Genomic DNA, 14,611 nt, shown 5'->3' with positions numbered 1-14,611 from the left:
CATGGCTTTTTCTTGGTAATCTTCGGCCCTAGCTTCCACAAGGGAAGCAAGAGAGGCAGACAAAAAAGAGAGAGAGCCCACCTGAAGCCCTGTTTATCCAGGGGAAGACACTGGAGAAACTCAAATGAGGCAAGGGATTGGGTTTCGGGGGGTGTAGCCCAGTCTTATTGGGTGATGTCCACTCCTAGAGCTTCATTCCCCTGCCCAGTGAAGGTGAGATCCACCTGTTTTTGCTCACAGTGGAAACCAGTCTTACACCTCCAGGCTAAGGGTCCGAGCTCACTCCTATGTGGCAGCTCCCAACACACACCCAGATCAGAGATTTACAAAGAGAAATAGTCACATTTAGATATATATCTATCATTCCGCATTTGGGGGTTAACAGACAATAACTTTTATTTTCTACCCCTGTAGTGCTGTGTAACAGAAAATTGATGTTCTCAGTTCTTATCCATCATGGAAAGAATATCTGGACTGTGTACAAGGCATTGTAGATGATAGCAATAGAAGAAACTTCTCAATTTGGTATTGACAATAATAATGCATTTTGTTTTGCTTTAAAATTTAGTTTATTTCCCTACAAAATATTCATTGTATTTTTTCACTTGTAGTAACTTTCAATTAACTAGATATCAAATTTTAGAAAATAGACATTTCTCAGTTTTAAAAAATGGGATTAGTAATACATGAGTCAAAGGAATAAGAAAGATGCCACTGTTAATTTTATCGTTAACTCAATTTTATTGAAATTCCTTTAAATGTACTTCAAGGAAAAGGGTAAATTTAAACACTGAAACATCACCTTAATTTAAAAAATTAAGAATATTGATCAAAATTAAATTTCACTTCAACTTGTTTTCCTTGAAAAATGTCTCTTATTCTATCTGAGCTCATTGTCCAATCTACTCTTCCTTGACCCCATATGGTAAATTGGATACACACAGGGCTTTCTGTAGAAGCAGAATTAACCTAATATAAACTGTAGGGCATGGAAGCCTGCTTTCTGGTCTTGGGGCCACACATGTGGCTGGGACAGCTCTTGGAGATCAGCCAGGAGGTGGTGCTGAGGAGGTGGACCACCTCCAGGATAGGTCCAGGACCCTTTGGCCTTCGAGGACAGCTCATGCCTTCCCTTACAGACTGTGAGATGGGTTTACATGTGAACTTGCTCCACCCCTCTGACCTTTATTCTGATTGGCTCCTGTGCAGTATATAAGCTGTGTGTACTCCCTCATTAAGGGATATCATACTTTGACTGTTCTCCCTGGCATGGTGAGGGAGGGCTGTGTGTGGGCGGCCAGTCGACCTTTACCTTTCTTGGCTCCTCCTGGTCAGGAGGTGCTTTCCCTGCTTATCCCACTGGTCAAAAGGAGATGGGGCTAAAAACCCCGGCAATAAACTAAACAGATAAATGCTGGAATGCAACATATTCAGAGACTGTTTCCTCCCAAGAGGAAAATGATTACTTGTAAAAATATTGATAAATATGTTAACCAGTTTTGAATATGATTACAACAAACTATTATTGATCAAAACATAGCCACAGTCTCATTTATCTTCTCTATTCTTTTGAGTTGTCCACTACAATTTACTAATATTATCTGTGTATTCTATATGTTGGTGAAAATATGTGGGTGGATAAATAGTGCACCCTGGAAGAGAGCACACAGGCATGCAAGCAGAGGGTGTCAGAAGCACCTGGAAGAAGCCAAAGGTTCTAAAATATTAAGAGTAAATATAAAGGTACATTTCATCATAGCTACTTGACACTGGTTGCTGCATTAAAAACCTGTAATCATAAATATAATATAAAATCTTTTACCTATAATTATTTAAACCTTTAATATTCTTTGTAATTATGAATTAAATGTGTTAATTGCAGATTATATTAGAGAAATATATCAGTAAAAAATAAAATCTCTGCAAAAATTTTTTAATTGTATTTTTAAAATGTCTATAAAAGTTAAATGATATCAGTACAATTTTAAACCCATGATATTTGTTGAATATGAATGAAATAAATATATAGTCTTATAAAATGTTATAATTTAAAATTATTTCAATATTTATAAAAATAAATTACCATTTTATATGTATTTCATATCAAAGAGGATGCTTTAATTCAATTGAAGAAGATTGTTGCTGGTTTGTTTTTTAATGAGTAGTTTACACTTTTCCAGTTCCTTTTTTTAGATGGGGGGAGTACCAGGGATTGAACTTGGGTAGTCAGCAACTAAGCCACGTCCTCATCCCTATTTAGTATTTTATTTGGAGACCGGGTCTCACTGAGTTGCTGAACATCTCACTTTTGCTGAGGCAGACTTTCAACTCACAATCCTCCTGCCTCAGCATTTTGAGCTGCTGGGATTACAAGCAAGCACCACTGCTCCCAGATTCCAGTTTTCTTAATCACATTTTAAAAATTTATTTATTTATTATAATTTGTTATGCATGACAGCATAATGCCTTTCAATTTATAGTACATATATAGGACACAAATTTTCATTTCTCTGGTTGTATTTGTAGATTCACACCATTCTTGTCTTCATTCACGTACTTAGGGTAATGATTTCCATCTCATTCCAACATCTTTCCTACTCCCATGCCCCCTCCTTTCCCCTTGCTCCCCTTTGCCCTATCCAAGTTTCCTCCATTCCTCCCATGCTCTGCCCATCCTCACCTCTATCCCCATTATGGACCAGCATCCACATATCAGTGAAAAAAATTCTGCCTTTGTTTTTTGGGGATTGGCTTACTTCACTTAGCATGATATTCTTCAGTGTTCTTCATTTACCTGCAAATGCCATGATTTTGTTCTCTTTTAATGCTGAGTAATATTCATTGTGTATATGTAACACAGTTTCTATATCCATTCATCTATTGAAGGACATCCAAGTTGGTTCTGCAATTTAGGTAATGTGACTTATACTGCTATAAACACTGATGTGGCTACATCACTGTAATATGCTATTTTTAAGTCCTTTGTGTATAAACCGAGGAGTGGGATAGCTGGTCAAATGGTTTTTCCATTTCAAGTTTTCCAAGGAATCTCCATACTTATTTTCCAGATTGGTTGCACCAATTTGCAATCCCACTAGCAATGTGTGAGTGTGCCTTTTTTTGCACATCCTTACCAATAATTATTGTTGTTTATATTTTTAATAATTGCCATTCTGATTGAAGTGAGATGAAATATTAGTTTTGATTTGCATGTCTATAATTGCTAGAGATGTTGAACATTTTTTTCATATGTTTGTTGATCGATGTATATTATATTAGCTATCTTTAAAATTATATCTAGATGGAGGGAAAAAATGTGTAGAGTTGTTAAAAAAACATTTAAGTGTATTTTTTCACAGTGGCATTGAGCTTAGGAAAACTGTCTCTCATAAGTACAGGTCTTAAAATATGCAAATCTCAAACTAATGAGTATAGGAAAACACAATGATTCTACAATCCTCATTTAGAACACCCCCAAGTCAGACTCATGCCGTGAAGAAGATAATGCTTCAACATTTCTGTGAATAATAGATTGAAGCTCTAAAACAGAAAAAATTGTGTTTTTTAAAAATATAATCAGTATTCAATTAATATTTCAACACATTTTAATAAATTAGTTCTGGTGAACTATCTTTACTATCATTTGCCAAAATATAGATTCAAAAGCAAAAGTGTTTCTTGCTCATTATAGTAAAATATCTTCCCTATTTGACAATTATTTAATTCTTTCTTTTTTTTTTTCAAACTGTGGAATGTTGTAATGAAGGGTTTGAGACTGAGAAGCAGAAAAAATGTATTAAAAATGTTAAATCTCATAACTAAGGTACTCTCATCAAAGGACTCAATAGAGTAAAAAAATCTACCTATACAATGGGAGAAAATATTTGAAAATTATGTAAATAATGAAGTCCTACAATTTGACAGTAGCATAAGCAAACAACCCCATTAAAATGGGCAGCGTACTTGAATAGACATTTTACAAAAAATTGAAAAAGTGTCATTGAGTATATGAAAAGATGTTCAAAATTGCAATAATCAGAGTAAGGCAAGTACTAGCAAGGATGTGGAGACATTGGAATTTTTGTTCACAGTTGATGGGGATATGAAATGGTGTGGCTTCTGTGGAAAATAAGTATGAGGGTCACTCAAAAATATTGTAACTACAAGTGATTTGAAATTCCACTTCTAGATGTATATCCAAAAGATTAAAAGAAGAATTGTGAGGAGATAATCACAAACAAACATTTAGAGTGGAACTTTTCACAAAAATTAAGGAAAGAAAGCAACCCAGTACAAATGGATAGATGAATTGATCCTCAAAACATGTTGTAGACATACAATGGAGTATTATTTAGTCCTAAAAAACAAAAGGCAAGGGACTGGGGATACAGCTCAGTTGTTAGAGTGCTTGCCTAGCATGCACAAGTTTCTGGGTTCAACCCCCAGCATCACCCACCTACCTTGCCTAAAAAGGAAATATGTCCAGGAAAAAGAACACAAATATTGTATGATTGTAGTTATATGAAGTATATAGCACAGTTAAACCCATAGAAAGTAGAAGGTAGGTTGCTGTGGGTTGGGGGAGGAGAACGAGGAACATTGTCTCATACATATAGAGCTTCAGTTATGCAAAATACAATAGTTCTGGAAATGGGTTTCACAACAATGTGAATATACTTAACAATAAGAAATTAAGATGATAAACTTTGTGTTATACTTTTTATATTCATTTTTTTCTGGTTAATACTATTTTAAATTGTTTTCTTCTTTCAACTTACACAAAGACCACATTTAGACATATTTATGGTTTACTATATGATGCTTTTTCTGGGGGGGCTATTGGGGATTGAACTCAGGGGCTCTCCACCACTGAGCCATACCTCCAGCCCTGTTTTGTATTTTATTTACAGATAGGGTCTCACTGAGTTCCTTGGTGCCTCGCCATTGCTGAGGTTCCCTTTGAATTCTTGATCCTCTTGTCTCACCCTCCCAAGCCACTGAGATTATAGGTGTGTGCCACTCTGCCTGGCCCCCATATGATGCTTTTCTATACATTGCATTATGTTTAGATCAGTTTGAATTTATCTCTCTTCTCAAACATTTATCACAATTTATGATGAAAACATTCAAAATCCTTTCCTTTTTAAAAATAAATGTATTTTAATAAGAAATAACCACATTTCAGAAAACAAAAGTGAGAATAATACATTGAATTGTAATTTTGTGAATCTACTATCTGGCTTAGTAGAAAATACTCAGATTATCATATCGACATTGAAGTATACAGTATATTATTGTTATTTATAGTCATGCTACTGTGTAATTGCATACCAGAACTTGCTCTTATCTAACCATAACTTATCATGCTTTGATAAATCTTTCCCTCTGTTCCCTGTATCCTCTCCAACCTCTGTTAATCACCATTCTACTCCCAATATTTATGAGGTCACCTTTTAACATTCCACATATGAATACAATTATTCAGTACCTATCTTTCTGTGCCCTACTTCACTTAACATATTTCTAGTTTCATTTATGTTGTTGAAAATGACAAGATTCCCTTCTTTCATGGCTAAATACTGTTCCATGTTATACGTGCACCACATTTTCTTTATCCATTCATCAATTGATGAACACTTACCTTGTTTACATTTCTTGATTAGTATGAATAGTGCTACAGTGAACATGGGAGTGCAGTCATCCTTCTACTGTTGATTTCATGTCTTTTAGCTGTATGCCTAGTAGTTATTGCTGTGTCATAGGGTAGTTCTATTTTTTTAATTATTTGAGGAGCTTCAATATGATGTCCATAGTGGTGTACTAATTTACATTGTAAGCAATAATATGCCATATTTTCTTTTAATCTATACCCTCTCCAGTACTTTTTTTTTTCTTACAAGAGTGAGGTAATATTTCATTGCGGTTCTGATTTGCACCCTTCTTAATGGTTAGTTATGCTGAATATTTTTCCTTATACCTGTTGTTTTACTTACAAAATAGCTTATAAACTCTATTGCCCATTTATTACTTAGATTGTCTTAGTGCTATTGAGCTCTTTGTTTTGCTATATATTCTGGAGATTAATTCCTTATTAGATGGTGTATTACTCAGCATTGTGTCACTGTGACCAAAAGATCCAACATGAACACTTTAGAGGAGGAAAAGTTTATTTCAGCTCATGATTTCATAGATTCAGTCTATGGTTGACCAACTCCATATCTCTGGGCCAGAGATGAGACAGAACATCATGATGGAAAGATGTGGTGGAGAAAAACAGCTCAGGATATGACAACTAGGAAGCAGAGGATGCTCCACTCAACAGGAACAAAATATAAACCACAAAGTCATGACCCTAGTGCCCTGCTTCCTCCAGCCACAATCTACCTGCCTATAGTTACCATCCAGTTATTCATTCAAGTGAATTAATCCACAGATAAGTTTATGGATCTCATGATCTGATCATTTCACCACTGCACATTCTTGCATTGTCTCACACATGAGTTTTCTGCACCACCACATATCCACACCATAACTTTCTCCCATTCGGAAGATTGTTTCTTCATTTTGTCGGTGGGATCTCTTTGCTGTGTAGAAGATTTTTTGTTTGATATAATCCTACTTGTTTATGTTTGCTTTTGTTTCCTGTGCATTTGGAATCTTGTCCAATAAAAGAAACTAACCCATTCCAATGTCCTGAAATGTGTCCCCCTTTGTTTTCTTCTAGGAGTTTATTAGTTTAGGTCTTACATTTAAGATTTTAATTCATTTGAGTTGATTTTTTGCTACTGATGAGAGTTATATATTTTTTTTAAATCAGAATTTAAAAACAATCAGTAGCTTCTAAGCATCTTTATTTATAACAACATCATTTTTCTGTAGTGAATTGTAAGTAATAATTTTGATATCTAGATTTTGGGGAATTTATAGTTTCTCAATATATTCTTGGAAAAATATCTCAATAATATTTCCTTAGTTGTTAGATTCCAAACATTTTTCATCATCCAACAATAAGTTAATTTTGTGGTTTACATTGACTTAAAAAGAAGAATTTATTTGCATTTTAAAACTTCTGAACAATTCTTAATTTATTATATGATGAATATTTTCAAGGCACTTATACTGTCTCAAGTCAGTGACCACAAAAGACAACAATAACTACAAATGGTGTCTGCATGGTATTTCTTTAGGAGTAAATCAATTTGTGTTTCTCTAATTTTGAAAAGTAAGACAATAACACTGTTTTTCTCTGTAGTATACCTTGTCAGTTTCAACCTAGATCTAGATTAAAATCTATTGAAGAAAGATACACTGATAAAAGCAAATGTTCTATTATTTATTAATTGTATTTAAAATTTACATGGGTATATTTATTAAGGATATTATGCAATGTTCTTATTTTATGATTTAAACAATTACAAACATTTGGCTTAAAATAATGTAATGTAACAAGTTTGAAAAATGGGAAATGAGAATCTGAAGCCTGTCTTCTTTAGAGCAATAATCATAAACACTCCAACATAATGAATTATATTTTTTCTTGAAAAATTCTAAGATATTTTTTAAAGAACAAAATTTCTAAAGGACGTTACATGCAGTGTATATATATATAATATTCAGAATAATTAGCTTCCATGCTTACACTGAACTCAACATAAGGCAAAAGCCCATAATTGTATTGATTCTTTGGCTCAGTGTGTTCAAATCACAAAGCAATGTGGCAAGCCTAATGAAAACAATTCCTTGCTTTTGCCAGTTTAGATTGCTAATATGGTTGCAATACATTTCAACCATTGTCTCTGATGAAATATGCAGCTTTGAATAGCAGGACAGTTTGTTTTCTGAATGCAAGAGATAAGCATGAATCTATTCTCTAATTTTCCTCGTAGCTTAGGAAAATGAGGAAGGAGCAGGTTGTTTTAATAAAACATTATTCTGCTTCCTGTTATGACCACATCTGATTAGGAAAACAGTAAATCAATCAGATTCTGTGAGATGAAACAGCATATCTTCTACTCTTGGCAACCTGTTCCATATTGCCACAGATTGTAAAACAATAGAATGATTTGCTGTCATGTAATTTATTCATGTCACACATATTAGTCTCCTTTCAACTGCTCAAGAAAAAACAAGCCTTTGGTAACTCTAGTTATTGTATGCTACAATACAAAATAAATTACCAATTACCATTCCTGAACTAACATATGGCCAGAACTACGCACCACTTTGATGTTTCCTTCTTCCCTATAATTCTCTTTGATCTTCACCTCTTTGACATCAGTAGGTAAATCTACAGAAATCCTTGTTCTTGAAATGTTTTCATCTCAGGACATTCTTATTCTTGCAATATAATATAAAAATAACCACTCCAGCAAATAAAATCCCTCCAAGTAAAATAAACATAAGTCAAGGTTGCTTGATGACAACCACACAGGCACCTGCTCTCCCAATATTCAAGGATGCCATCTGTCCAAAAAGATAAAAAACAACTTTCAGACAAATTTTACTCTCAGAGTAAAATATGCAAATTATAATATATTTAAAAGGTTAATATTATAAAAATTATAAATATGCTTGCATATTCTCCTTTCATCCACAAGTAGTACATTAAAATGGAAACACTGACAATGGCATTTTTAAAAAGGCAGTGATTTGTATATTAAAAATGGTAATACCTTCAGTCATTTATGGAATTTTTAAGAAAAATAATAAACTAGAGCTTCAGTAAAATGAAATTTCTATAGAAAAATTTTCAATAAAGATTTACTCTGCAGTTTGCATGTATACTTTTGCAATGACATTTCATAGTGATATCTTGGACTATATTTGAGAAGAAACAGATTTTACACTCACTGCAATCATTTTGAAGTTATTTCCCCAGATATTATATTGAATTAAATGTGTTATTCATTCATTCCAGACAGAGACATACAATGGAGTAACTTTAATATTTTTTCATAAATAGGCCATAATTACAATTGCTGTGTGGCTTATTAAATTTTTTTTTCAAGTTATGACAATCATTGAAATGAGAACTGGATTTTAAAAATAATATTAAATAAAAAAATAGCTAGACATATATTAAAAATTTTAAAAAGATTTATTCTTTAGATGTAAACCAACATTTTAATAATTTGACTTTTTGATATCAATTTTTATTATGGTTTTCTAAGATCTAAAGATTCAGGGTAGACTAGAAATTAAATACTATTGTTTCATACTATAAAGAAAGTGAATAAAAAGTAAGAAATAAAATAGCTAATATTGAGCTGGATTGAGAAAGAACATTTTCTCATTTTCTAAATATGGAAATTAACTGCATTATCTATCAGTTCTTTCTAATGCATTTAGTTACCCATTATCTCACTGTAGGTTTAAAAGAACTCAAATAATATTAATTTTTTTATTCCTTTCACTCAATGCATTGTTTATAAAAGCTAATTTAATGTAATAGCATATTTTCCTTTAGAATTGATGTTAAACTGAGAGGAGGAAAGGACATGTGAAGTCATTCATAGGTGATTTTGTGCTAAGAATAATTTTTATAGGTCACCACAATTATCTGCAGTTACCTTGTGTATAGTCATCTCCACGTGCTCCATGTGACTAGTGAGTGAATACAGCATTAAGTGGCAAGCATCAAGAGACAAAATGTAAGTCACACATCATCAAAGTGAAGAAATTGAAATGCATCTAACTCTAAAATGCATGTGCTTTTCCTTGTGTTTCTGTAGTTACCTAATTGTTTTCAGGTGTTGTTTCACATCAGAGTCATCTAAGGGGCTTTTACCAAATATATATGTAGTATTCCTACCATTAAATAGAAATGGATGAGTAATGGGTAAAAGTTTTTGAAAAGTTTCTCAAAGGCTCTCTGATATACATTAATACTGGGAAGTACTGTGCACTCCACTGCAAACAGATTGAGTAGCTTCACTTTTTATGTATATCTACATTGGCAGGTATCTTAAAAGGCGTCCCTGGAACACATTCTCAATCCTATATGATATGTTGTGTGAAAATAAACTGAACACATGCATGCCAAAGTTAACTGAGTAGAATGGACAGTTCTCAATTAATTGGCATGAGAAACATCCACACATTCCCTATATTTTACCAATCAAGATAGTATTTGGAGGCAGATTATTACAAGACACATTGTTTTGTTTTCTTATACTCAGCTGGTAGAGGCATACAGTGTGAGAACACTGGAAGAGTATAGCAAGAGAACACAGGAATGGATGATTTTACCCAGGCTATGAGAAATAGAATAAAGTTCTTTATAAGTCTTGAAGCGCATGTATTGTATTTTTCAAACTAAATGGCAGAAATAAGCCTAATGTTTAATGGCAGTAAAATTTATTTAAAATACATTCATAAGCACACACAGATATGTGTATATGTTCTCTACAAAACACACTAAGACTTATGTATGGGAATTACTCCCTAATCTGTTTTCATCATTTCTGATTCTAGCTAACATGGAAAGTTTTACAAATAATCACATCCTTGGATATTTTACTATTTTGCCTTATTCATTCCAATGATCAACCACTTGTTGTGGGGGGGCAATGATATATGGGATAATTAATGGATTTCATAAGGGGTAAGTGGAGTGAAATTTATGGAATTAAATGTCATATATGAGAAACATTTCCAATAGGCTGGAATCCTCAGAGTTTTCAAAAGGTTTTTGTTTGGGTCTGTTGATAGTCCCCTCAAGTGTCTTAAAAATATAAATAATGAAAAGATGTGGAAGTAAGATCTTAAAGTAATTTAATAGTTTTAAAATTAATGCTTATTATACTAAAATAAAGTTTTAAAACATAATGCCTTGCTGTTTGTAAGACATTATATGATACAAAACAGTATAACAAAATACAGATGAGAGAAATAGTCTTTAGGAGGCTTTTAAAACTTATTACCGCATGCATTATTTTGATTTCAATTTTAGAGGAATGATAAGCATAATGGCTCTATACTACATATACATTATGAAAATATTATATATCATTTATACATCCATAAACTTCCTTTAATGCTCATTTGTATAAGTGATACATTTCAATTACATACCATTGAACTGGGACTTTTTAAGTAAATACAATATCATTAATTCTTGTAGTACTCTTTGGAAATACTAAGGACTCAAAGTTAAAAACTCAAAATATATCTAAACTTTTAGTATAACAATGTGAAAAGCAGTCATTAGTAACTTATTTTATATTTGGTACCCTTTGGATAAAAATTGTTTCTCTCACAATTGAAGAATTGTAGCAACTCATAGAATTCATTTTTCCTGATATTTCACCTTCTTTGCTCCAGTTTTCCATTTTTTCCCTTGCTCAACCAAACATATCTATATTTATTGAATTTAAGAGGTTTCTTTTAGTGGGGAGGGAGATTCATAATTCAGGTACCTTAGCCTGTACATTAGAAATTTTATTCTGCACTTCCATCCATTAATGCATATGAGATGTGGTCATCAATCAACTTCAACCAAGTGAGACTTTGGAAAATCAGTGCACTCATTGATAGAAGCTATGTATTTATTTGGAATATATCTTATGTTTAGACTTCTGACTAATAGGCTAAATGATACAAATATTGAGGAAATTGTGAAAGAAAAAAGGAAAGAGCAATTGACTGTAAGGACACAAGTCTTAGAATGTATTCAGGACATAGAAGCTGTAAGCTTCAGGTGCTTTCTGTAAACTTAGGTCTACTTGGGTTGTCTTGCCTTCATCCTCCCTAACACACACACACACACACACACACACACACACACCAGCATCCTATAACTATGGACTCAGAATGGGAGCTGCTACACTTAAGCATAAGCCTGAGTCCCTAACTATATTCAGGGGCTAATGTCCCATTTAAGCCAATCATTCCCTACCTCTTTTGGGTAAAGTCATTGTCAAGGACTGGGTACTTTATATACGAAAAGCTATTTAGAATTGTTTTTCTTTTTAATTCAACTGGGACAACAATTTATTTTATTTCATTTGTGGTTATGAAGATTATGAGTGGGAGCTTACAACAGCATCAAATGGAAAATTCTCTTAGGTAAGAATGGACTCAATAAACAGGCAAACATGAGTGGCAAAAAGGTCGAGTTTTGCAGACACCAATTTCCTTTTTCTAACTGTGTGTAAAACCAAATATACTTGTGTTAGGATTTTTGTAAGAAGTATATGACACTTTTACTTTTTTGCTTCAGCTAACTCAAATTCAATTCCTGTTCCTTGTATGGCTTATTATAAAGTGAAAATGCAAGTGAAGCAGGCATGTCCCTTTTCAATACAAGTTTATTTTAATATTACATGCAACAGAAAAATACATAAAATGTGATTTAATGATATTTATTTCAATCTTAACCTAGGACTAAATCATTGTTGGTTGAAGGCAACTGGGCTAGATCAATCACTATTTGTATCTTTTTACTCCAAAAGAAGTAAATGAAGTTAATTCTTATACTTGAAGTAACTTTAGTAGATGACAGTCTTACCTGTGTCCACTCATTAGTTTGTGGATCATAGGATTCCATGGTGTTGAGGTATGTCTGCCCATCATAGCCACCAACAGCATATAATCTGTCACCAAGGAGACACACTCCAACAGCATCACGGGGCATACTCAAAGGAGCCACCATGGTCCAAGTGTCTGTTTTGGGATCATACCTGAAATTCAAGGACAATAGAACATAACCCATTCTAATTGCATTCAATTTTTACTTGATGAATGGTAATTTTTCAAATGCATGCCATGAGAAAAAAACCTAAGTCATTTTTTCCTTAAAAGTTCAACCATTTGAGCAGGTGTTTGGAATTGATAGCCACAATGTATAGCTTTCTAAACTTTAAGGTATTTAAAAAACATACCTATACTCTTACATAGTACTAATTCATTTAACAAAGGTAAATATCATGATTTCTTTTTTACTAGGAAAATTTAGATACACAAATGTTTTCCACAGCAAAACAAGTGCCCTTAAAATGGTATGTGCAGAGTGTAATAGTAATGAATCAAAGAATTGGCTAAAATCTGGGAGAATCATGGTGTAGTTGTCTGATGAAAATGCTTTTACATGAATTCTAAAAGTCTAGCCTAAATTTGCTAGAAAAGAAAGAGAAGTTTGTGCAAAAGAGCTACAGTTTAAAAATATGTGTGTCTAGCTTTGAGGAAATAGTTTTGTAGTGTGGCTAAATTCAAAGAAGTATGAGATAGCAGTGTATCTAAAGAGATAAGTTTTGATCAGCTTATTGATTGTCTGATTTCCTAGACAAGATGTTTTTAATTCATTTAATAGAAAAATATAGAGCCTTTGAAACTTGAGGAATTAATTATAACTTGAACAGAACTGCCACTCCTAAGATATGTAGAAAGATTACTAGTATTCACCATGAGGGAGTTTGGTATGTCAAGAAATTGAAGTTAGAAAAATCAATACATGGAATGGTATCAAATTAAAAAGGTTCTTCATAGTAAAGAAAAAAATCAAGAGTGTGAAGAGAGAGTACAAAATGGGAGAAAATCTTTGGCACCTGCATCTCCGATAAGGCCTTAATTTTCAGGACATACAAAGAACTCATAAAGCTTAACTCCAAACAAACACAAATAACCCAATCAATAAATAGGCAAAAGAACTAACCAGACACTTCTCAAAAGAAGAAACATGAACAGTCAACAAATATATAAAAAAATGTTCAACATCTCTAGCAATTAGAGAAATGCAAATTAAAATTACAGTGAGTTGTCAACTCACTTCAGTCAGAATGACAATTATCAAGAATACAAGTAACAATAAATGTTGGTGAGGATATGGGAAAAGGGGAACATTTATATTGCTAGTGGGACTGCAAATTGGTGCAACCACTCTGGAAAACAGTATGGAGATTCCTTAAAAAACTAGGAATGGAAACATCATTTGACCCAGTTATACCACTTCACTATATAAAAAAGGAGTTAAAATCAGCATACTGTTGTGACGTAGTCACATCAATGTTTATAGCAGCTCAATTCACAATAGCTAAACTATGAAACCAACCTTGGTGAGCTTCAACAGACGAATGAATAAAGAAAATGTATATATACAATGGAATATTACTCAGCCATAAAGAAGAATGACTTTATGACATTTTCTGATAAATGGATGGATCTGAAGACTATCATGCTAAGTGAAATAAGCCAGTCCCCCAAACCCAAAGGTCAAATGTTCTCTCTGACATGGGGATGCTAACACAAAACAAGGTTGGGGAGAAGGAGGAGGAATAGAAATTCAATGGATTAGACAAAGGGTAATGAAGGGAAGGGAGGGAAGATAAGAATAGAAAGACAGTGAAATGATTTTGACAAAAATTTCCTGTGTATATATAATTATATACCACAGTGAATCTCAACATCATGTATGTCCACAAGATTGGGATCCTAATTAGAATAAGGTATACTCCATGTTTGTAAAAATATGTCAAAATTCACTCTACTCTCATGTATAACTAAAAAGAACAAATTTTTTAAAAAAGAAATGATTCCTTTCCAAATCCTTTAAAGGTATATACTAATTTTGGTAAACAAACTTATAATCACTCCACTTCCTAGTTGGGATTTGAAT

At 33.0% G+C, this 14,611-nt stretch overlaps 1 protein-coding gene across 1 annotated transcript in view; it reads right to left on the bottom strand.

Annotated features, from left to right (window-relative positions):
• Positions 1 to 7,364: 7,364 nt before the first annotated feature.
• Klhl1 (kelch like family member 1) overlaps positions 7,365 to 14,611 on the bottom strand; it is a 404,701-nt gene continuing 397,454 nt past the window's right edge. The window contains exons 10-11 of the mRNA XM_046466456.2: positions 12,509 to 12,680; positions 7,365 to 8,463 (exon numbers count right to left, since the gene is read on the bottom strand). Coding sequence (XP_046322412.1) covers positions 8,404 to 8,463; positions 12,509 to 12,680 — 232 coding nt within the window. The 3' untranslated portion in view covers positions 7,365 to 8,403. The remainder of the gene's footprint in view (positions 8,464 to 12,508; positions 12,681 to 14,611) is intronic.

The sequence above is a fragment of the Marmota monax genome, unplaced genomic scaffold (genome assembly GCF_021218885.2).
Source record: "Marmota monax isolate L192 unplaced genomic scaffold, Marmota_monax_Labrador192_F-V1.1 WCK01_AAM20220418_F8-fsc00049, whole genome shotgun sequence".
NCBI lineage: Eukaryota > Metazoa > Chordata > Mammalia > Rodentia > Sciuridae > Marmota > Marmota monax.
This window is presented reverse-complemented; position numbering and strand designations above follow the sequence as displayed.